This window comes from Prionailurus bengalensis, chromosome E3 (assembly GCF_016509475.1).
Source record: "Prionailurus bengalensis isolate Pbe53 chromosome E3, Fcat_Pben_1.1_paternal_pri, whole genome shotgun sequence".
Taxonomy (NCBI): Eukaryota; Metazoa; Chordata; class Mammalia; order Carnivora; family Felidae; genus Prionailurus; species Prionailurus bengalensis.
This window is the reverse complement of record NC_057357.1, coordinates 24,348,363-24,372,680: the sequence shown is the minus strand read 5'-3', so window position 1 is coordinate 24,372,680 and position 24,318 is coordinate 24,348,363. Positions and strand designations below refer to the sequence as shown.

Here is a 24,318-nt window from a genome sequence, read left to right as displayed (position 1 = left end):
GGGTGGGAGGGGGTGCTCAGTCATCGTCCTCTCCATCCTGCAGGTTTGTGCATGCCCCGGACACTTCTGAGCCCCAGTGTGGGGCCAGGCACTTGCAGGTTAGCTGAAACTGGTAGGACTGGGGTGTGCCACTGGGGAACGAGTGCAAGGTGACAGTCATGATTCCAGGCAATTATGACACGGCATGATGGGAGAAACAGAAAGTAGTGGTGGAAGCAGATGAGAAGGGCCCTGAGTGGGTTTCACGGGGTCGGTGAAACGCCTGATGGCGGGTTCCATCTGTATCCTTGGTGGTGAGAACAGAGCCCGATGCCCAGTACATATTCAGTGTGCATTTGTGGGACGGGTGAATGAGGTGACCTCTGAGTTAGGCCTAAAAGCTGAGTGGGAGTGAGCCAGGCAGAGTGTGGGAGGTGAGCTGTCCAGGCAGAGGGGGCAGAGGTGTCAGGATGGTCAGAACTGGAACTTCATTCATTTGCCACTGATGTGAGCAACTTCTTTGCTGAATCAGATAATGGTTTTAACTCCTGAAACACAGGGGCACCTGGGTGGTTTAGTTAGTTGGTTAAGCATCCAACTCTTGGTGTCAGCTCAGGTCATGATCTCATGGTTCATGGATTCAAGCCCCACATGGGGCTCTGCACTGACAGCGTGGAGTCTGCTTGGGATTCTGTCTGTCCATCTCTCTCTCTCTCTCTCTCTCTCCCTCCCTCCCTCCCTCCCTCCCTCCCTCCCTCCCTCTCTCCCTCTCCCTTCCTCCCTCCCTCTCTCTGCCCCTCTCCTGCGCACCCTCTCTCAAAATAAACTTTAAAAAAATACTGAAAAATGTTTCTTCAATTTCCTGTGCTAGTCACAATGTCATGTTTACAGATGTGACACACTTGTAAGTTTAATCTGCATTATGAATGTTTTCTCCATCCCTTGCTTTCCATCAAGACCATCGAAAAGAACAATCAAAGTCTGATCTGTAGGTGGGCACCTGCCTGGCTCAGTCAGAAGAGCATGAGAGTCTTGATTTCAGGGTCATGACTTCAAGCCCTGTATTGGGGATTCAAAGCCCCATGTTGAGCGTAGAGCCTACTTAAAAAAAACAAAAAAGAGGGGTGCCTGGGTGGTTCAGTCAGTTGAGCATCCAATTTCTGCTCAGGTCATGATCTCATAGTTGGTGAGTTCAAGCCCCACATCGGGCTCTGTGCTGACAGCTTGGAGCCTGGAGCCTGCTTCAGATTCTGTGTCTCTGTCTCTCTCTCATGCTCTGTCTCTGTCTCTCAAGAACTAAATAAACCTTAAAACAATTTTTTTTTAAAAAGCCCTCTGATCTGTACTATTTTCCACTTTCTGTGATGTAAATGTGACTACGGTGCCATTTTCAAGGCCCCAATACAAAGAAATGTACGGTATTTCTGTCGTACAGATTCAAGAGACCAGTGGTTCTCAACCAGTCATTCTGCTGTTCCTTCTCCAGGGGACCCTTGACAATGCCTGGAGACACTTTTGATAGTCAAAATATTGGGGTTGCAACTGGCGTCTAGTGCATAGAGGCCAGGGATGCTGTTCAACATCCTACCATACACAGGACAGCCCCCACAGCAGAGAATTATTTGGTCCAAAATGTCAGTAGTGCAAGGTTGAGAAACCCAGAAATAGACATAAATAATCTGAAGAATATGGACAACAGTACATCATAGTTAAAATAAATAGAAAGTCATGAGTTAAAAAAAAAAAAGTCATGAGTTTTGAGTATTTGTTGCCTTTGTTTTTAATATAATTCATTTAATTGTAAGTTTATGTAATTTTTAATAATGACTGTGTTTTACAGTCGGCTTGCAAAATTCCCGATAATTTCATGGTCAGTTCTCCTGAGCCCAGAGAGCCGGCTCCAGCATACTGCTGCCTTTGGCCTGTTCCCCCAGCATCTGCCACAGAGCCTGGCACTCTGTGTCCAGAGAGGACACTCAGAAGGATTTGAGGCCTGAATAAAGTAAGCCCAGAGCCCGGCATGAGTGGTGAGGGACCAGGACTGGGGGGAGATCTTCTTGTGACCTCAGGCTGTTTACACAAACCACACTCTGGCAGCTTTGTAAAGGGATTTACAAGCCATTTCAGATTCCTCTCTCACCTGTAAGCCTCTCAAAGGCCTTTCTCCGGAGGATAGACTCTGGCAGCTTTCCCTAGCAGGAGTGTGGGTGGACGGTTAGGACAGGGCAGGCAGGGAGGAAGTAAGTTGTGTCCCAGCAGGCTTATGGCTTAGCAAAAGAAATGATGGGTGTGTACCCTGAGAAGCCGCTATGTGCCCTAGAAACCCCATCACCCACTTTCTCCACTGCCCCCTCCTTTGGGACTTTTGTTTGTTTTCTTACTAACACATGCATGAATTTAGCACATGCTTTTTGAGAGTCTCCAACACTCTGGGCACCGTCCTAGGTTCCTGCTCTCATGGAGTAAACTTTTCAAATGGAGAAGGATATAGTACAGATCATAATTAACAAAAATCTTTCCAACAGAATTAAAAATAACTAGCCTTTATTGAGCACCTCCCATGCCAGGCATTGTTCTATTGTGCTGAGGAGAAAATACCAGACAAGGTGATTGAGAGTGACCGGAGGGGCTTCTTGTATTAGGACAGAGTTCTGGCTCCAGGGGAGGCTGAGAAACGTAGCCTGTAGCTAGTCAGCCACGTGGCGCCCAAAATATGGTGGAGGACAGTAGATATGGAGACAGCTGGTGGTCCCTGCCACGCTTTTTTTTTTGCTTTTTATTTATTTTGAAAGAGAGCGTGAGCAGGGGAGGGGCAGAGAGAGAAAGAAAGAATCCCAAACAGGGATTTGTCAGTGCAGAGCCCGCGGTGGGGCTTGATCACAAGAACCCTGAGATCATGACCTGAGCCAAGATCAAGAGGCAGATGCTTGAACAACTGAGCCCCCGAGGTGCCCTTCCCTCCCATACTTCTTGAAGCCTGGTGGTTGAGAAGGGCCTCATGGGCTGATGTGAGGGTTTTGGATTTGTCTCTGAGTGGGGATAAGAAGCCATGGGCAGCTTTGGTAAAGTAATATGACTTGACCTGGTCTTTAAAAGCATCCCTCCGGCTGCTGCTATGGGATGGATGTTGGGGGAGCAGAATGGAAGCAGGTGGTGCACTGTCGGTGGGAATGTGAAATGGTGCAGCCACTGTAGCCCCTCCAAAGGCTAAGTAGGAGTTATATGTGACTCGCAATTCCGCTCCTAGCTATCTACCCAAGAGAATAAAAACACACATACATCCACGTGAAAACTTGTACCAGATGTTCATAACAGCATTATTCATTATTCAGCCAAAAGGTGGAAGCAACCCAAACATCCACCAACTGATGAATAAAATGTGATCTGTCCATACGATGGAATATTATTTGCCATAAAAAGAACAAAGCACCAATCTGTTAAAACCTTTATGTGAAGTTAAGCGAGTCACAGTAGACCACGTACTATATGATTGCATTTATATAAAGTGTCCAGAATAGAGAAATCTCTAGAGACAGAGGGTAGGCTCATGGTTACTTAGGGCTGGGTGGGATGGGGCAACTGGGACGTGACAGTGAAAGGGTATGGTATTTTGGTTTCTTTTTGGGCTGATGAAAATATTCTGAAATTGATAATGGGGATGGTTGCACGTTCTGTGAATGTACTAAAACCCACTGAATTGAGTGCTTTACATGGATGAATTGTATGGTATGTGAAGTATACCTCAATAAAGCTGTTAAAAACTTTTTAAATAAAAAGAAAAGTTTATTTTTTTTATTTTTTTATTTTATTTTATTTTTTTTTAATTTTTTTTTTCAACGTTTATTTATTTTGGGGACAGAGAGAGACAGAGCATGAACGGGGGAGGGGCAGAGAGAGAGGGAGACGCAGAATCGGAAACAGGCTCCAGGCTCTGAGCCATCAGCCCAGAGCCCGACGCGGGGCTCGAAGTCGCCGACCGCGAGATCGTGACCTGGCTGAAGCCAGACGCTTAACCGACTGCGCCACCCAGGCGCCCCAATAAAAAGAAAAGTTTAAAAAAACTTTTTAAAAATAAAAACTTTAAAAAAATGTTTATTTATTATTTTTGAGAGAGAGAGAGAGAGAGGGAGAGTGAGCAGGGGAGGGGCAGAGAGAGAGGGAGAGACAAAATCCCAAGCAGACACCATGCACTGTCAGTGCAAAGCCTGATGCGAGGCTTGAACCCACAAACCATGACCTGAGCCGAAATCAGGAGTCGGGATGCTTAACTGACTTAGCTACCCAGGCACCCCAGAATAAAAACTTTTTAAATAATGGAAGCATGGAGCCCTATTGGAGGCAAGAGATGATGTGGCTGTCTGGAGGAATCAGAGCAGTGAGCAAGAGTGGGCTAAGCTTCCATTCCTCCCTGCCTCATTTCCGTTTCTCTCCCCCTCTTTGGTCTGTATTGACAGGAAACAGAAGAGAATAGAACTAAAGGATTTGATTACTTACTGAAGGCAGCTGAAGCTGGCGACAGACAGTCCATGATCCTGGTGGCTCGGGCTTTTGACACTGGCCAGAACCTCAGCCCAGACAGGTACCGTGGCTGTCGCTCAAGGGGAGCTGGTGGGAACCTGGGCCACAGGTGGGGACTTCCCCCTCAGTATCAGCACAGACCCAGGTTCCAGGCTCAGCTCCCCCGGTCCCAGTCCCCTACTGTGGACAAGTTATTTCACTTGTGGACAAGTGATCTCAGTGTCTTCATTGTGTGAAATGGGGATAATTATATAACCTGCATTCCAGGGTGGTTATGTGAGGGTTCATTGACATGATGCCTGTAATCCTCCCCGAGCCTGGCAGATAAAGCAGGGACATCCCAGCCATTCTGCCAAGAGATTTGCTTTAGGTCCAGAGTGGTTGTCCCTAGATGTTAGGATTATGGGTGACTTTAGTTTCCTCTTTCTACTTTTATTTTTGTGATGTTATTTTTCACTTCTGAGAGGGAGAGCAGGGAAGGAAGCAAGATCCCATGGAGATTCAGGCCTGGTGTGAGTTTCCAGAGTGGCTCTGAGTCTCCTGAAGGCTCCCCCGCTGCAGGTGCCAGCACTTTCCCAGCTGTCTCTCCGGCTGCGGGGCCAAGACTGGTTTCTGCAGAGGAGGGCAGGAGGCGTGGCCCCGCTTCATCTCCTCTCCGTGGCTTAGCCAGTGGGAAGTCCCAGAAGTCCCAACGGTGGAGATCCTTTGAAGGAATTCAACTCATAATGCGACCCCTTGCTCAGCCTCTGGCTCCCACTGGATCTCAGCTGTTCCTGCTGTCCTCAGGGGCCCGTGGCTTTCTGGATGGGAGCAGGGTGGGCACTATGATTATATAAACCTGCAGGGTTGGAGCAGCCTGGAAGTTTCTTCCTCTTTGGGTCGAGGTCTCACTTTTCTCCCTGGGTTTAAGGAAGGTCAGGACTGTGGCTGCATCATATCAAGCTCTCAGTGTCTAAAATGTCTCCATTTGTGACATCTCACCTCTACTACATATCATGCGTCCACAATTTTATCAGATACCTAGTGTGACAATCACGTCCCCTTCTTTTTCGACTGTACCTTCGTATCTGTGATTTTGAGAGATCTGAGACCTGTGATCTCACTGAGAACAAGAACTGGGGTCTCCTGCATCTCTATAATCCCAGCGCTTAGCGCAGGGCCTGGCTTACTAGTTGTTTGAATAAACGAACCCACACTTCTCTCGGACACAGGGGAGGTGTTTTTAGCCCCATTGTACAGATGAGTAAACTGTAGTTCTGAGAAGTGAAGGGACTTGGCCAAGGTCAGGTAGCTAGTAAGTGGCAGCGCCAAATCTTGGGTCTTGTCCCCTCTCCTCCAATGTACTGTGTACTGGCTTGCTTCTCAGATTCAGAACTATACTGGCATAGAGAGAGGTGGAAGAAAGAAAGAAAGAAAGAAAGAAAGAAAGAAAGAAAGAAAGAAAGAAAGAAAGAAAGAAAGAAAGAGAAAGAAAAGAAAGAGGGGGAGGGAGGGAGGAAGGAAGGAAGGAAGGAAGGAAGGGAAAGAAAGAAAGAAACAGAGGGAGGGAGGAAGGAAGGGAGGAAGGAAGGAAGAAAAAGAAAGAAAGAAAAAAAGAAAAAAGGAAGGAAGGGAAGGAAGGAAGGAAAGAGGAAGAAAGAAAGAGGAAGAAAGAAAGAAAGAGAAAGAAAGAAAGAAAAGAAAAGAAAGGGGAGGGGAGGGGAGACAAAGAAAAAGGCAAAGACAAGACGTGCTTATGTCAGGCCAGATGCCAATGTATATGGTGCCCATTGATTGCATGGTGGGAGGGGGCTGGAGCTGGGCATTGAATATTTGTATCTGAGGTCCTAAAGAAATCTTTGTGTGTTTTCTCTTCATGCCTTTTTATCTGAGATGACAGTTGTTTTGATTTGTAAGAATTTAAAACACTTTTTTTTCATGTTTATGAATTTTTGAGGGACAGAGACAGAGTGGGAGTGGGGGAGGGACAGAGAGACAAGGAGACACAGAATTCGAAACAGACTCCATCCAGGCTCTGAACTGTCGACACAGAGCCCGACACGGGGCTCGAACTCACGAGGTGTGAGATTGTGACCTGAGCCGAAGTCAGACACTTAACCAACTGAGCCACCCAGGTGTCCCTGATTTGTAAGAATTTTTTAACATTAAGGCTATCAACTCTGAGGCATATGCTTCTTTTTTAAAAAATTATTTTTGGGGCGCCTGGGTGGCGCAGTCAGTTAAGCGTCCAACTTCAGCCAGGTCACGATCTCGCGGTCCGTGAGTTCGAGCCCCGCGTCGGGCTCTGGGCTGATGGCTCAGAGCCTGGAGCCTCTTTCCGATTCTGTGTCTCCCTCTCTCTCTGCCCCTCCCCCGTTCATGCTCTGTCTCTCTCTGTCCCAAAAATAAATAAACGTTGAAAAAAAATAAATTAATTAATTAATTAATTTAAAAAAAATTATTTTTGAAGATGGCTGTCATCAGCGTGAGGGAGGGAGGTGGCACATGTTCCACACAGTGTGACCATTGTTACTGGGTTTGGGGCAACTGGTTTTTAATATTTATGTAGTTAAATCTGTCAACATTTGCTTTTATAGCTTCTGCCATAGTCATTTTCTTATTCTTCTTCCTCATTCCAAGCAGTTCCAGCCTCTTCCATTCAGAGACTATTAATTAAGGGCCAGCTCTAGGTAAGGCAGGGCCCCATATAGGCCCACATTTACATGTAAGGGGTTTCAACTTTCTCAGAAGTTACCATTTATTTATTTTTTTTAATGTTTGTTTATTTTGAGAGGGAGAGAGAGAGCTTGCACAAGAGAGTGTGAGTGGAGGAGGGGTGGAGAGAGGGAGAGAGAGAGAGAATCCCTCGCAGACTCCATGCTATCAGTGCAGAGCCCAACACAGGACTCAAACTCATGAACCGTGAGATTATGACCTGACCTGAAATCAAGAGTCAGACACTTAACCGACTGAGCCACCCAGGCACCCCAGAAGTTGCCATTTAATATGGGAAGGAAAATCATTGGCGATTCCAAGGCAAGGTGGGCACCCTAATCTTGGGGTGTAGGGTGTGGTGGGAGGCGGGCAGGGAGAGATTAGGCCTGTCCTCCTCTTTCCTGTTTAATGCTTTTGGGGCAGTTCTGCTTTGCCGTTCTGGACCAGGGAGGGTCAAAGCTGAGAAGGGTGAGATGATGTAGTTTAGTGGCCTCAGTCCACTGTTCAAACCCTAGTTTGTCAGGTCACCAAGAATTTTCAAATGATTTCCCCTTTTTATGAAATAAAATGGAATCATTATTATCTCCTGAATGCCATCCCAGCCAGCCACTTGTTTACGTTTATTCATTCAACAGACATTTAGGAAGGCTGAGCTATTTGCCGAGCCCTGGGAATGCCGCAGCGGACACAACCAAGTCCCTGCCTTCTTGGAGCTTGTGTTTTAGTCAAGGGAAGCCATAATAAGCAACTGAATAAGTCAACAGGAGAATTACGGGATTATATGATCGAGGTCATGGTAGGAAATAGAGTGTTTGGGATGGTGTCTCCCAAGAGGTGACGTATGAGCTGAGGTTGGGTGGATGAGGAGCCAGGCATGGAAAGACTTGAAGAAAGAGTGCTCAAGAGGAGGGAGCAGCGGGGGCAAACAGCAGACAGAGTCTGGCACGTTCTGGGAAGAGAAAGTGGCTCAGCCCGTCTGGCGTGGGGGAGGTTAATGGGCTCTAAGATAGCGGTGGAGCCAGGTCGGGTAGGGCCTCAGAGGAGAGGCCAGCCAGTCATTGGAGCTGTTATTCCTGGCACATTTCAGGAGACCCATAGACTTTCTTATCTGCGTCTCTCTTTGCTCTTTCCTGATATGCTATAAATAGTTACTCACATGCTTCATATTGTGCAGTTAGTACACCCCAAGAAAGAGCCCGCTGCCCTGTTTGCTTTGTATTTTATGTTGTTCAGATTTGGTTGCAACCCGTGTATGCCCTTGGTGGCTTGGCCTTTCGTAGTAGGGAGAAAGAGTTGAGGGTGGAGGGGCAGAGCCAGAGAAAAGCCGGCTATTCTGGGGAGAGCCCTGGGTTGTGCTGGAGGAGCGCCAGAGCTGGCCAGCACAGGCAGAGGATAAGATGCGGCTGAGTGACTGCTGTTAGCTTGGATGGTTCCTGAGGCCTTGAGAAAGGGTCCTCCACCCACCGCCTCTCCTACTCAAGTCATAGAGCAGACTGGCTGGGTACCAGCTGCTGCTAATGCTAGCCCGTAGTGTGATTCTGTACAAACTAGAAAAATGCCCCCTTCCTCAAAATACGCTACATCACCTGTTGGAAATTGTGTAATACATATACCAATTTTTAAAAATGTTTATTTATTTATTTTGAGAGAAAATATACCATGGAGGTGAGTGGGGGAGGGGCTGAGAGAGAGATAGAGAGAGACAGAGAGAGAGAGAGAGAGAGAGAGAGAGAGAGAGAGAATGAATCCCAAGCAGGCTCCTTGCTGTCAGCAAAGAGCCCAACTCGGGGCTTGATCATGACCTGAGCCATATCAAGAGTCAGATGCTTAACCAACTGAGCCACCCAGGTATCCTGGGTAATATACCAATTTTGCTAGGGAAAGCTACTTGACTACTGTCTTAATATCTAAACCTACAATGTGAATGACACCCCTTAGATGTGGTAGCACTGGGTACAACGGGTCATGAATCATAGGTGATGGCCCCACTGGGATCCCTGACTTGCCTCTCCTGCTGATGGGTCTCCTCCCTCTGCCCATTGCCATGGTAACCACCAACTTTTCCTTTGTATCTCCTGGAAGGTCCCGAGACTGGCCAGAGGCTCTGCGCTGGTACAACACTGCCCTGGAGATGACAGACTGTGATGAGGGCGGGGAGTATGATGGGATGCAAGATGAGCCTCGATACACACTGCTGGCCAGGGAGGCTGAGATGCTGTTTACCGGCGGCTGTGGGCTGGAGAAGGACCCGCAGAGATCAGGTAGGGCCTGGCTGACCTGCCCCTGGTATGGAACAGGGAGGGACATAATTCCTGTCTCAGTGGGAATTATGGCAAAGGCAAGACTGAATCTCTTTTTTTTTTTTTTTTTTCAGTTTTTATTTATTTACTTGGAGAGAAAGAGAGTGAGGGGAGGGGGGAAGGGCAGAGGGAGAAGGAGAGAGAGAATCCCAAGCTGTCAGCGCAGAGCCTGACTCAGGATTCGATTCCATGGATCCCGAGATCATGACCTGAGCCGGAATCAAGAATCAGACGCTTAACCAACTGAGCCAACCAGGTGCCCTAAGACAGTCTCTTCTTTCACTGGAGGGGAGAAAGAGACATACCAGCCCTGCGTGACAGGCTGGATACCCATATGGTGCTGGTTTAGGAGGGGGCTTTATGGAGCTGGGATGCAAATGAACATTTTTATTTTAATGGTTATATATTAGGAGTTTGGTATTTTTGCAATTTTAAAAATTGAACTGACATTTTCATTACACAACAGTCACCATTTTTAAGTGCATGGGTCAGTGGTTTTTAGTATATTCATCATGTTGTGCAACCATCACCACTATCTAATTCCAGAACATTTTCAGTACACCAAAAAGAAACCTGGTACCGGTTAGCAGTCAGTCCCTATTTCCCCCTTCCTCTGTCCCTGGCTACTACTAACCTATTCTCTGTCTTTATGGATTTACCTGTTCTGGATGTTTCATATCAATGTAATCATACAATATGTGGTCTTTTGTGTCTAGCTTCTTTCACTTAGCATCTTGTTTTGAAGGTTCATCCATATTGTAGCAGGTTATCAGTACGTCATCCCTTTTTATTACCAAATAATATCCCATTGTATAGATACACCACATTTTGTTTATACATTCATCAGTTGATGTGCACACTGTATATATTTTTTTTTCTGTTACATAATAAGCATACTGAACTCCTGATTTCATAGGATGAGCCTATATTTAAAAGTTTAAAGTTTTTTTAAGGTGTGTGAAAAAAAACGAAGCCAGTAAGGGGTACGTGGGTAGCTCAGCTGGTTAGGCCTCTGGCTCTTGATTTCAGCTCAGGTCATGATCTCACCAGTTGTGGGTTCAAGCCCCACATTGGCCCCTGCTCTGACAGCATGGAGCCTGCTTGGGGTTCTTTCTCTCCCTCTCTCTCTGCCCCTTCCTGTTCTGTCCGTCTCTCTCTCTCTCTCTCAAAATAAAGAAACTTAAAAAAAAAAACTAAGCAAATATTAATGCAACTCTAAAATCCCTTATTTGAAATTTCTAAATCCAAAAAACTCTGAAAACCAAGTGTTTTTGTACACTTTGCACAAATTTTCTTGGAAGCAAAAACCTCTCCAGAACTGACATGAAACTGTTAATAATCTTTATTTCTTCTATTTATGTCTTCCACTTTCATGCATTCCCTAATTAGGCCTGTAAAAATCCTCACCCTGATTCTCATTGGATCAAATGGAATCACCCCCTCACCCTTAAGCCAATCACTGAGCTCATTGAGATGGTTTACTCTGATTGGCTGTGCCTAAGTCTGGATGTCTGATTGGCTATGTTTAAGTCCCTAAGGAGGGTGGGAATTGGGAGAGTGTTCTGATTGGCTAGGCTTGAATCACCTGCCCACTCAGGTCAGGAAGAAGTCATCTGGGTTCTTAAAGAAATCTTAGGGTACTGTTCCCCGGGAGGGGTCTGGGTCATAGGTGGCAAAAACAACAGGTGGTTCACCTCTTGTGCCCCACTTTGCTCTCCTTCAGGTGACTTGTACACACAGGCAGCCGAGGCAGCGATGGAAGCCATGAAGGGCCGGCTGGCCAACCAGTACTACCAGAAGGCGGAGGAAGCCTGGGCCCAGATGGAGGAATAGCTTGCCAGGAAAATCACTGCCGTCCAGTCCCAAGCCAAAGGGCTAAGCGCAGGGAGGGGAGGGGGAAGACTTATCATTTATGGGTTTTTTTTGGCGGGGGTAAGGGGCAAGTATTTTTAGTGTATTGTAAATCAACTTTTGTATTTAGTTTTTTGACTCTTGAACGTGTCTTTGCTATTAGCAGAGACACTACAGCTGTCCCTTAGGGCAGCATCTTGGGGAGTGGGGATCGAGAAAGCAGCCTAATGAACCAACATATCGTTTTGAGCTGCTTCTTCTGTTGTTTCTTTTTGGGTCATGAGATGTAAGAAAGTGCTTTTTGCTGCCATTAATGAAAACTGTTAGGGCTTTGGGCTTTGCTCACCAGCTTTTTCAGGCTGTACTGAAGTGAAATCTTGGGCCCACAGAATTTGTTTCCTGAGTTGTGATGGGGAGGGTAGAGCTGCACATTAACTTTTCCCAGGGTGTATCTTATCATGACTTAGTGCAAAGCCTTATTTCAGAGCATTTGGATGCATGCATGGCATTGTTCTGTGGATGTAAGATTGCACAGTATCAGGCCCCCTTCTGCTGTGGGTGAAGGCCTGCACGCTGGTTGTTGGCTTATCTTTTAATTTCCTTTCCGAATGCAACTGATTTTCTGGAATACAAATTCCATTTTTCAGCATGCTTTCTAGAGTGGGCTTTATAAAACAGGTTTGATTTTTGTATGCACACATTTACTACCTCTAACTTCTCCATCAGCTAGTGTGGGAGAGGGTGCGCCTCAAACCTTTTACATGTAAGGTCAGCAATTTGGAACTGGAGCCTTTCCTCCAAGCAGATATATACTCCGCATCTCAGTGGCAGCATCCACAGTGTACCTGAAGTATCCGTGTACAGTGTTCCTCTGTGTTTTCTTAGCATCTGACATTTATATGTAGAATCTGTTCCCCAGGCCCTCTCTTTGGTATTTTCTGCTTGAAACTGGGCTCATTTTCTTGTAAATTGCAGCCGTACTATTTCAGCCGCAGCCCCTTGAGATTTATCTCCGATGTTTGAGAATGAGAGGGCAAGAACTATAAACACTCATTAATTCCAGTAGTTTTCCCAGGGTGAGGCTGTGGCTCTCTGTCTTTAATGAGCTTTCCCTTTAAAAGGAGTAAGATTTAATACCGGTATGATTTCAGTTGGTGTATCAAATAGCAAAGAAAACACACTGCTTTAATCAAGCCCAAGTGCTAAAGCAGCCTCTCTCCCTTTGTTTAAAAAGGGAAACATAAAAATAAAAAAACAGAATGTGACATACAAACCATTCTTATCTGTCCATTGAAACAAGTCTTTCAACACAGTACTGTTAAGTGCTGTGGGGTTGTGAACCTCTGCAGCTGTTGGGTTCCAAAGTTCAGAGTATGCCCTAAGGGAAAAAATCAAGCAGATTCAGGATGACCCTTGGAAAAATCCTTTAGACTACCTGTAAATTCCAGTATCCCTCATGTGTATGGATACACCACAACCAGCTTCCTTTACAAGTTGGGAGTATTCACCCTTTTTTTCATTTGCACCAGACCAAGAAGTTGGCTTGCGTTAGGTTTTTTGTTTGTGTGTTTTAAACCAGTGTGTAGAGTTAAATTGCATGTGGTAAATGTTAAGTGGAAAGCAACTTTATTGTGACTTGTCTCTTACCTCTGTTAAACAGCCAGATAGTAAATACTTCAGGCTTTGTAGGTCATATGATCTCTGTTGTAACTACTCAGCCCTGCTGTAGTGAAGAAACACTCATGAGCAGCACCTAAATGAATGAGCTTGGCTGATGTTCCAAGAAAACTTTATTTACAAAAACAGCCTGCCTGGGCAGTAGTTTGCCAACTCTGGCGCTAATCCTTGACTAAGAGTTATATAGTATGCCCTGAAGGTAAAAGCTATCTCAACTTTCCAACTTTGAGTGCTCAAAAACACAGGTTGTTGGCACAGAATAGGCCCCAGTAAATGTGTGAGCAAATGGAGAGTCATCCCTAGTCACAGCACCTGATCTGTGGCTCTGATTCTTCCAACCAGTTAATGATTTGTCATCTGAATTGGCTTGAACTGTCACTCCTCCGCTTCCACCCACCCACCTCCATGGCCTTAACTCAGCCAGCTTCTCTTCCAAAAGGCTGGATGTATAGCTAAGCATATGCTTATTAAGGACTGGGGAGAGTAAAATGATCTGCAAGATGCTGAGATCCTTCTGGGCCAGTAGGAGGACTTATTCCACATTTAAAACCTGGTTTTGTGCCTTCTAAAGCTGGTTAAGGGCTTTTTTTTTCCCCCCTCACAAATTCTGGGCATACAAAAACAAAAGACAGCCCCAGGACATTCCAGCCCAATTGGGAAGTCATCAGAGAGCATCTTGAAGTGCAAGAAGCGGTTGAAGGTCCAGGAAATTAACAGAGTCTGTGATGTAATCCCATATCTCTAACCGTAGATGGAGAAACCAAGGTTCCAAAAGGTAGGCTCTCACAGTGGACCCAGCTCATTAGTAGCTAGCTGCAGCTAGGATTTGAAAGCTGCTGTTATTTAGAGGATCCTGGGAATGAAATTTAAAATTAGACTAGAATGTAATATCCCTTCAGTTTTGCTGTAGGTTGTTTGTTTTTTTTTTAAGCAGGCTTTATGGATGTAAGAAGGAAAAAAAAAAATGCCACACCCCAGTGCATCTGAATATCCCTTCCCTTCCCCTCACCTGAGGCACTGTGGAAATTTATCATCAAATGCAAACTTGGGGATCCAAGCCAGGTAAATTACCTTTGTTCCTATTTCAGTGATTTCTTTTCCTTTCATCCCAACACATTTGTCTGCAGTACTAGACATGATTTACAAATCAAATGTTTACAAAGGTACATGCAGCTTGTGTGGGGGGAAAGGAGACAAAATATGCATAATCTCTGTGTGGATTTGTCCCTGTTACTCATGTTTCTAGTCTCAAGGTAACTATTTAACCTAGCAAAGGTAGACACTGGGTAGGATCCAAAGAAGTGGCTTGTGTCATCAATTTACTTTTGCATATGTATTAAGTTCCATTTTGTCTGTTCAAATAAAGTGGTTTCTTTCTTTCTGGTCTCAAATTCAAATGTCTCCTAGTAACAAGGAATGCAGTGGCTGCCTGGAGGGCTCAGGCCCCATCTCAAAGGAGCAGCTGTGATTCAGCTCCATATGATGGTCACCATGGGAAGTGTGGGCCCAATGTCGCCCCATTTTCCATTTTTTTCTATGGCTGCTGAAATTGGATTTGTTAATTCAAGGTCTCCTAATTTTTAATATTTCTAATAAATTCTAATTTTCTAAAAAAATGTGTCTAGATTTTAGATTTGGCCCATATGTTGTCCTTTTGCTTTAAAGTATGTGAACCTGGTTTTTTTTTTTTCCTGACTTTTCTTATCCATAAAACAGAAAGAATAATCTTTACATTTCAGAGTGATCATTAGCCTCAGAGGAGATAATGCATGTTAAAGATGCTATGTGATCCAAAACTTAAGAAAATCTTGGTCACTGGTAGGATCATTTGGTTTCAAACTAATGCGTTTTTAACTTCAAGAAATTTGAACTGGGGCGCCTGGGTGGCTCAGTTGGTTAAGCGTCCCACTTCGGCTCAGTTCATGATCTCACGGTTCATGAGTTCAGGCCCCACTCTGAATTCAGGCTCATGAGTTCAGGCTCTGTGCTGACAGCTCAGGGCCTGGAGCCTGCTTCTGATTCTGTGTCTCCCTCCCCTCAGCTCCTCCCCTGCTCACACTCTGTCTCTCTCTCAAAAATAAATAAAGATTAAAAAAAAAAATTTAAAAAACCCTGAACTCACGCCTAGTAGATTGAAGTCACACACTTAGGTCCATTTGTTCCTGAGTCCCCACTAAAATGACAAGAAAGAGATTTTCTTCTTTTTTTTTTTTTAATTTTATTTTTCAAAAATGTTTTATTTATTTTGAGAGTGCAAGCGGGGAAGGGGCAGAGGGCAGAGAGAGGAGGACTGAGGATTCAAAGCAGGCTCTGTGCTGACAGCAGTGAGCCCCATGTGGGGCTGGAATCCACAAACTGGGAGATCATGACTTGAGCCAAAGTCAGACGCTCAACCAACTGAGCCACCCAGACACCCCAGGAAAGGGATTTTTTTTAATGGCATAAGCCAATGAGTCTGGAAAGCAAAGGGACTGTAATTGAATTAGCGTGTAGAACCCTGCTGCCCCCAAGGGCTGAGAAATTGGCACCAGGAACCTCTGGAAGGGGCAAGGGGAAATAAAATGGGGCTAAAATAGAGGGTCAGTTGAAAGACTTAAAGTACCAAACTGCTAGACCAGCTCACCTCCCCTGTGTGGCCAACCAGCTGCCTGTCTGTCACCCTGCAGAGGCCTGGGATGCCAGGTGTGGTAGCGTCTGGTTCTCTACAGAAAAGAGGGTTAAGTGGAAGTTTCCATATTGGAGGTAGAAGCTTCACTAGCCACCTTTCCCCCTCTATGCTCCCAGGCACTGGCCACCTGACTGACACTCCTGGCAGAAGGCAGACCATTGGAGAAATCTCTACGGAATCTGAGATGAACTACTCCTAGGTACTTGCTCCTAATGAAGCAGGCTAGAGGGGAGCACCTCGTGGGAGAGGCCACAGCCACCAGGCCCCATCCACATCCACAGGAATTCCCAAACTATTCAGCCAGCCAAAGATCCATATGTAAGGATCCATAAACATTTCATACAAAAGACACCAGAACAAACCAACAGAAGAAACCATCTTGGAGGAAACAACATGCAGGAAGAAGGAAACCTTAAGAAACAAAAAACTATTATTCATTTCCTTAGATAAGATATTGCAGGGGCGCCTGGCTGCCTCAGTCAGTGGAGTACGTGTGACTCTTAATCAGGGTTGTGGGTTTGAGGCCTGCGTTGGGTGTAGAGATTACTTAAAAATAAAATTTTGAAAAGAAAAAGATAATTGCATCCACAAAAAGAACAGGTGCACTTCTAAAAATTCACACAATAGGAGCACCTGGGTGGCTCAGTCGGTTAAGCATCTGACTTCGGCTCAGGTCATGATCTCATGGTTCACAAGTTCAAGCCCCATGTGGGGCTCTGCTGACAGCTCAGTGCCTGGAATCTGCTTTGGATTCTGTGTCTCCCCCTCTCTCTGCCACTCCCCCACTTGTACTCTGTCTCTCTCTCAAAAATGAATAAACATCACAAAAATAAGAATTCACATAACCAAAGAGCTCTTGTAAATTAAGTATACTCTTACAGAAATTAGTAACTTAATAAAAGAATTGGAAAATAATGGACATCTCCCAAGAAGTGGAACAAAAACAACAAAAAGGATGGAAAAAGTGAGAAAATACGAGAAGTCAGAGGAACAAAGTGAGCTGTACAACTGTTTTACAATGGAACGCTTAAAATTGTCATCACTTTTGCTTTTTGGAGACATTAGCTAAGGACAGCCCAAGATTATATGTGTGTAGTTTTTTGTTTCCTTTTTAAGATTTTTAAGTAATGTCTACACCCAACATAGGGCTCAAACTCACAACCCCATGATCCAGAATTACGTGCTGTACTGACTGAGCCAGCCAGGTGCCCCTGTGTGTATACTTTTTTAATGATCTTTTCCTTGACCATTTAAAATTTGGGATCAGAATTCTAAGACCTTAATTTCATAGATGAGATTTTCAAATAGGCTTTTAATAGAAATTGAACTTGCATCTAGATATAGTTGTCACTTTTACTAAATTATATTTGTCACGTGTTGATTCAAATTTAAAGAAGCAGGGTGCCTGGGTGGCTCAGTTGGTTAAGCATCCAGCTTTGGCTTAGGTCATGATCTCATGGTCCATGAGTTCGAGCTCTGTGTGGAGCTCTGTGCTGGAGCCTGCTTTGGGTTCTGTGTCTTCCTCTCTCTCTGCCCTTCCCCCCCTCTCACGTACTGTCTGTCTGTCTCTCAAAAGTGAATAAACATTAAAAAATAATAAGAATGAAATAAAATTTAAAGAAGTGAGGGGCGCCTAGGTGGCTCAGTTGGTTAAGCATTGGACTCTTGATTTCAGCTCATGTCGTGATTTCACTGTTGGTGAATTTGACCCCAGTTGGGCTCTGTGCTGATGGTGTGGAGCCTGCTTAGGATTCTCACCTTCTCCCTCTCTCTTTGTCCTGCTCGCATGTGCTCTTTGTCTCTCTCTCTCTCTCTCAAAAGAAATAAGCTTAAAAAAAATAAAATTGAAGGGAGTGAACTCAGCAGTAAGCAAATACTTTTCCTGTAACACAGTGAAGGTTCCAGAGGTTCGGTTTCTTTCCTTCTACCTTGATGTACTTATAGGTGTTTCACATCACCAAAGGGAGCTCATTAAGTCTGGTTAGGACCTGGTCTGTTGTTTTGTTTGGTTGGTTGGTTTTGGTTTTTTTACAAGCCATTTGAAGCATCCACTTGTTTTTCTTCCTCCACACTTCTTTCTGACTTAATGAGCATTTTTACTTTTCCCAATTATAAACTAAATTCTAGAGAATTGGAGCACTTAAGTAGTATCTGTTGGAAAAAAAGAAGTGTAATTGTCTTAAAAGAAATTAAAAAAAAAAAGTCTAGGGGCCTAAATTAAGAGTTTGAGAAAGTAGAGGGGAAAGACTCTTTAAAAAATCAAGAATAGTTCTGAGAACTGCAGGATGGGTGTTTTCCAGAATAATAGGGCCCATGACTACCTAACACAATGGATAAGATTAGACCTATGCCAAGATTCATCTTCATGAAATTTCAGAACACTGTGGATAAAGGATCCTGGAAGCTTCCAGAGGGAAAGAATCAGTTTCATACAAAAGATTGAGAATCAGAATGACATCAAACATCATCTTAACAGTAACATTGGAAGTTGGAAGATGATGCCTTCTAAATTCTGGGGAAAACGCTCTTAACCTACACTCATATGTCCAACTATCAATCAAGTATAAGGGTAGAATAAAGACATTTTCAGACCTACAAATTTTCAAAAAATTCATCTTTCATGTACGCTTTCTCCAGAAGACACTGGAGGATTTGCTCTCTCAAAGGAAGGCTAGCATGTGTGGAAATAACAAGAAATGCATGGGGTCCGGCACTATATTGAGGCGAAATCACACCCTGAAGCGTATGGGATGATCCCAACATGGTGGGCTTGCCCTAAACTTAAAGAGTTTACAGCCCTGTGGGGGCACGTGGCCTGCTCAGTCAGTTAAACATGCAAATCTTTTTTTTTTTTTAATTTTTCTAATGTTTATTTTAGAGAGAGAGAGCAAGCAGGGGAGGGGCAGAGAGAGAGGGAGACACAGTATCCGAAGCAGGCTACAGGCTCCCAGTTGTCAGCACAGAGCCCAACACAGGGCTCCAACCCACAAACCGCGAGATCATGACCTGAGCCGAAGTCTGCCGCTCAAGCTACTGAGCCACCCAGGCGTGCCAGAACGTGCAACTCGTGATGTCAGGGGTCCTGAGTTTCAGCCCCACGCTGGGAATAGAGTTTGCTGGGGGAAAAAAAAAAATTAAAAAAAGGTTTATAGGCTTGACGAGGGGCTATGGGAGAAATGTCTTCAAGAAGCTGAAGCGATAGACTGCCTTTTATGTCTGTGTGGCAAGGATGGACAATCTGAAGTTGAGTTAGGTATGAATCCATAGAAACGAGACACATTTTTTTCATAAGGCGATTGTTAACTATAAACATTTTCCAGAAAAGGAAAAATAACAGTTGAGTGTATAGCTAAGCTTGAGCTTAGTGCATGGCATTTATTCTTACCTTCCTTGGTAAGAAACCAGTCAGGAATGCCTAAAACAGGGGTGGGGGAGTGGGGAAGCGATGTAAGTATGTTGTTTAGACATTTGGAGATAAACATCAGAAGAATCAGCTGAAAGTTGAAAGTGGTTGCCTGGGTTGGAAGGGGGAGGCAGGCATACAGCTGATTTTGATAACAAGCCTTATAGAATTGATATACACATGCATGGCTTTGATTCAATTAAAGTAAGAATTTAAAATATACTAAGTTGGGGCACCTGGGTTGCTCAGTTGGTTGAGCATCTGACTCTTGATATCAGCTCAGATAATGATTAAATGGTTTGTGGGATCGAGCCCTGAGTAGGGCTCTGCGCTGACAGCAAGAGCCTGCTTGGGAGTCTCTCAATCTCTCTCTCTCTCTCTCTCTCTCTCTCTCTCTCTCTCTCTCTCTCTGCCCCTCCCCTGCTCTCGCTTTCTCTCTCTTAAAATAAATAAAACATTTAAAATAAAATAGGGGTGCCTGGGTGGCTCAGTCGGTTAAGCGTCCGACTTCCGTTCAGGTCATGATCTCACAGTTTGTGAGTTCGAGCCCCACATGGAGCTCTGTGCTGACAGCTCAGAGCCTAGAGCCTGTTTCAGTTTCTGTCTCCCTTTCTGTCTGCTCCTCCCCCACTTGTACACACACACGCTCACACTCACACTCTCTGTCTCTCTCCCTCTCTCTCAAAAATAAACATTAAAATAATAAAATAAAATATCTGCAAAGTTAAGAATACTAAATTAAATTTTCTAAGTTAAAAACTCGCTATAGTAATTAAATGTATTGAGCATCTACTATGTTTTGACTCTAAGGCACCATTGATCTTAAGATATACCATTAATTTATGAATAAGAGAAAAACACTGAAAATAAACCATCTGCCATTGGCCACAGGATGCAGATCAATTGTAGAGACATTAAAATGTGAAGGACAAGTCTTAGAAATGATATACAGTATGTCAGACTTTGCACTGGGCATATAAAGTTATCTCTAACCCTATAACAAATGTCAGTATTATCATAACCATTTCACAGATGAGAAGAAGGAGGCTTAAAGGGGTCCCTTTGCAAAAGCATTTGCCAAGAATGTTTTAGTTAATCAAGAAAGAAAGTTGGAGATGGCTGGGAGATCAGTTGAGCATCAGACTCTTGATTTTGGCTTAGGTCGTGAGTTTATGGTTCCTGAGATACAGCCCCAAAATGGGATTCTCTCTCTCCCTCTGCTTGGGATTCTCTCTCTCCTCTCTCTCTCTGTCCCTCCCCTTCTCTCTCTCGCTCTCAAAATAAATAAACATTTTTTTAAAAAAAAAGGAAAGTTGAAGGTTTAAAGATCAGATGTGGCCATATTTCCAACATATTTCCAACAGCCACCTGCTGCTGTGTTATTCCCGTGACCTACCAGCATCTTCCTGGGACACCAGGAGTGTGTTTGCAAAACTAGAACTTAAAGGAATTGAGGAAGGGTGCCACCACCAGCGGAGTCTGCAGCATAATGTGACTCAATGCAGGACATCTTAACTCAGATGGGTGTTTGAGTGGTCAAGGGGTGAGGTTACTGCATGCCCCAATTTACCAGGGAGAGCCCTAGTTCACTCCCGTGTCCCAGTTTTCCTTCCAATTAAGCATTTGTTCCAGAAAAAAAAACAGTGCTCTGGGCACCATGCTAAGGGTGTATGCTCTGCACACAACTGAAGTGTGTCTCCTGCAAGAACAAATTTCCTTTGGGGGAGGGCTGGGTGATCACTTGAGTTCCTTGGTGGTAGGTAACTCTATGCTGGCTAACTTTAGCAAAGAAGCAATTTGGGGGGAAGGAAGTAGCTTTTAACAGAATGGAAGCTTACAGAATGAAAGAATCAGGGGGAGGTACCAGGGTGAGTGTGCAGATCCAGGAAGGAGAAGGTAACTGATGGTCTGAAGTTCAGTCTATCACCCTGCTAGTGAGCTAAACCCTGTGGTATCCAGATTCAGATTCCCAGGCTAAAGCCTCTGATTGGTCCAGTCGGGTCTTGTGCCCACCCCCTTAGCCCTTTGATGGACTGTTCCTCCAGGACCACAGGGAGGTTTCCCCAAAGGAAAATCAATATTGGAACCAGAAAATGGGGAAAAGGATTCTGGGAAGGAAAAAAACAACTGATTCCCACCCAGACAGAGTATTCCCTTTCATGAGGAAGAGGAAAAGGGCCTTGAAGGTTAAAGGAGAGTGTTGAGGAAAATTTTCAGATGGTTTTGTGGCAAGCCTATGTCAAAATTTTACTACAATCTTGCTGCAAGAATGGTCCAAAGATTCATATTTGGTAGGAAAATGTTCAAAAAATGTACTTTTTAATACAGTATTACCTATATAGAGTAAATTGCACAGTCTTAAGTATACAACTTGATGAACTTTGAGCATTTACAGCACCCCAGAAAGTTCCTTTGGGTCTCTTCCCAAGCAATAATACCCCCACCCACTCCTTCCCCACCCCCCACACAGTGACCAATCTTTTGGCCTCTGTCCTGGTAGACACATTCTATAGGAAATGATTAAATTGAAAACAATGTTCAGTAAAAGTTCACTATGCTCTTGACTGACAGATGAGAGTCAATTGAGTGGGTAGAAAGCTAGCTTTACGGCACAAATCTCAATGCTATCAAATGTCATAAGAAGAAGCTTAAGCATTTTATCAGGAACACTAATTTCTTTCCAGAAGGAGATTCGTGCAGAAAGGGTTTGTCTCAATCCAGGTTTAGGATAATTTTCCTTTTATAGGAGCAAGAGAGTGAAGAATGGAGGGATCCAGGACTGAGTCCCCATGCCCATCCTCACTGCCTGCAGCTGAGGGTTTATGACATAGAGACAGCCAGTCTTCTTCACCTGACAGGCCCTAGATTGGGGGTCGGGGGAGAAATGGGCAGTGTCTGACCTGTGGTTCTTCTCCCCTCCATCTGCCCCATTAACCAGGGGCAGAGAAGTAGGCATGCCAAGGGATAGTCAGGGTTTCAGCCCTTCCCTCCACCTCCCTACTTAAAGCTGCTAGGACAGACCCTGCTGGAACAGACCCTCAAGACCCTCCTGTGGGCCCAGGAGTTCTGATACAACATTTTGCTTTTCCTGCTTATTACTTTCACATCTGATTCTCACAGACAGCTGTGTAGTAGGGCTGGGAGACTGCAAGAAACTCCCAAACGGAGGCCCTGGGCTCGGCCTTTCGGAATCGACCTGCATCTGTGTAGACTCCCTGTTAAATACCCCATCCAGTATGTATTAGTAGAGACAGATGTGAATTGCTCTAGAATGTTCTGTCAGAAATATCTCTAGCTTCATTTGAGCCCCTACCATACAAGGAGGGGTGTGTGTGTGTGTGTGTGTGTGTGTGTGTGTGTTATTTCTTACAATGGATAGCTACCAGGTAGCACTAGCTTTAGCAGAAAAGGGGTATTTATTGCAATGATAAAAGGATGTCTCCAAGAATGTGAATCCCACTGGGTTCTAGGAAGGGTCTTGAGCTGGGAGTCAGAAACCCTTTAGGATTTTTCTATGACTCTGCTTTTCTCATCGTATCATTCTTTCTTTTTCTATGCATTAGCTTTCTCTACTCCAATCCATTTCACAAAATATGGCCATCCCAAATGCCCCTTTCTCCCTTGTTCTAGTCAGTCCTGGACACTAATGCTTAACACTGTAACACTTAAAATGGTCAAATTAACAAATCAGGAAATCACCATGTTTCAGTTCAGATTCTCAAAAGAGAATCTGAGTCCTATATCTACCATAGAGCCCACTGGCCAGGGTCTGCCAGGGTCAGCCCACCTGCCAGGGTGCTGCCAGGGTCACAGCACAATGGTGACACTCAGGAATCTACTCTCCAGGCTGGTCAGGCAATTCTTAGAAAAGTGAGCTTAGGCAGAGATTTCAGCAATTATCCTTCACCATGGGGATATTTCCTTTTGGAAAACCCAGCACACAACTCATAGAGTCCCTCCTAGTACTAAAACACTGTGACTGGATTAATGTTCTATTGATCTGAAGAACTATTCCTCATTTAGCTTTGAATCCCCTGTGTCCTCAACAGACGGCTGGCTGCTTCTGTATTTTTAAAGGATTCCTTTAAAAGCAGCAAACTCTTCTCATGCAATGAAATGTCTGCCTATCAATATTTATGTTAAAGGTAGGTGGGGAAAAAAAGTGGGTTGAGGAAGAATTGAAGAGAAGGAGAAATATCGAATGCCCAAATGTTAGGGTATGTGCCAACTGTTTATTAACCAGAAATTTGAATATAACAATGTAATATAAACAACCTATATGTCCATATTCACATCATGGAATAAATTAAATCTACATGCATGGTGATAGACCTCATAATGTTGGAGTAGAAAAGCAAGTTGCAGAATGATCTTGGCATAATAATATTTATGTAAATGAAAAACAGAGGACCATTCAATATATTGACTCTATATATTTTCCATGAGTGTGTATATATATGTATATATATGTATATGTACACATACAAATATCTATATTTATATCTATAGGTATTAATATAGATTCATACATAGATATATACACACACAAATATCTATGTAGGCATAGACATAGTTATGAAATTATAAGAAATGGATTGAATACACATCAAATCATAATAATAGTTATAGCCAAGGGAGGATGTTTGGGAAGGAGGCTTTATTTTTAATTTGTAATTGTCTAGTATATTTTTATTTTTTTAATTTTTTAATTGTCTAGTATATTTTAACTGGAGTTTTTAAAGGATAGCATATTCATACCGTTTCCTGTGTACCTTTTAATAAAAAGTATATACATAGGAAAAGAATTGGAAGTGAAATGCCACAATATTAGGTGGGTGGGAATGTGGATAATTATTTTTTCTTTGAACTTTTTCTGTATTTTTAAATATCTATTTACATCAATATGGGTAGATATTTTTAAAGTATATTTGGGTGGAAAAACGGTAGCATATCAATAGTAACAGTATGATGATATTTATGTAAAAACCCATACACACACACACACACACACACACGAAACATCAATTTCCTATGGATATATATATATATATCCACATATCTATGTCTATCTATCTATCTATCTATCTCCACATAAATTCACAGCAAAAAGTCCAGAAAGACACATAGTAAGTTGAGAACAATAGTCATTTCTGTGGATGAGACTTAGGAGGAGGGTCAAAGGTAAAAGAGCATTTGTACCTTATCTGCACAGTTCTCATATTTTGCAA

At 43.9% G+C, this 24,318-nt stretch overlaps 1 protein-coding gene across 1 annotated transcript in view; it reads left to right on the top strand.

The window, feature by feature from the left end:
• The window catches only part of EEF2K (eukaryotic elongation factor 2 kinase), a 63,571-nt gene extending 49,173 nt beyond the window's left edge, over positions 1-14,398 (top strand). Inside the window, exons 16-18 of the mRNA XM_043560315.1 lie at positions 4,434-4,558; positions 9,274-9,452; positions 11,215-14,398. Of these exons, the coding sequence (XP_043416250.1) occupies positions 4,434-4,558; positions 9,274-9,452; positions 11,215-11,324 (414 nt within the window). The 3' untranslated portion in view covers positions 11,325-14,398. The remainder of the gene's footprint in view (positions 1-4,433; positions 4,559-9,273; positions 9,453-11,214) is intronic.
• Positions 14,399-24,318: the final 9,920 nt, after the last annotated feature.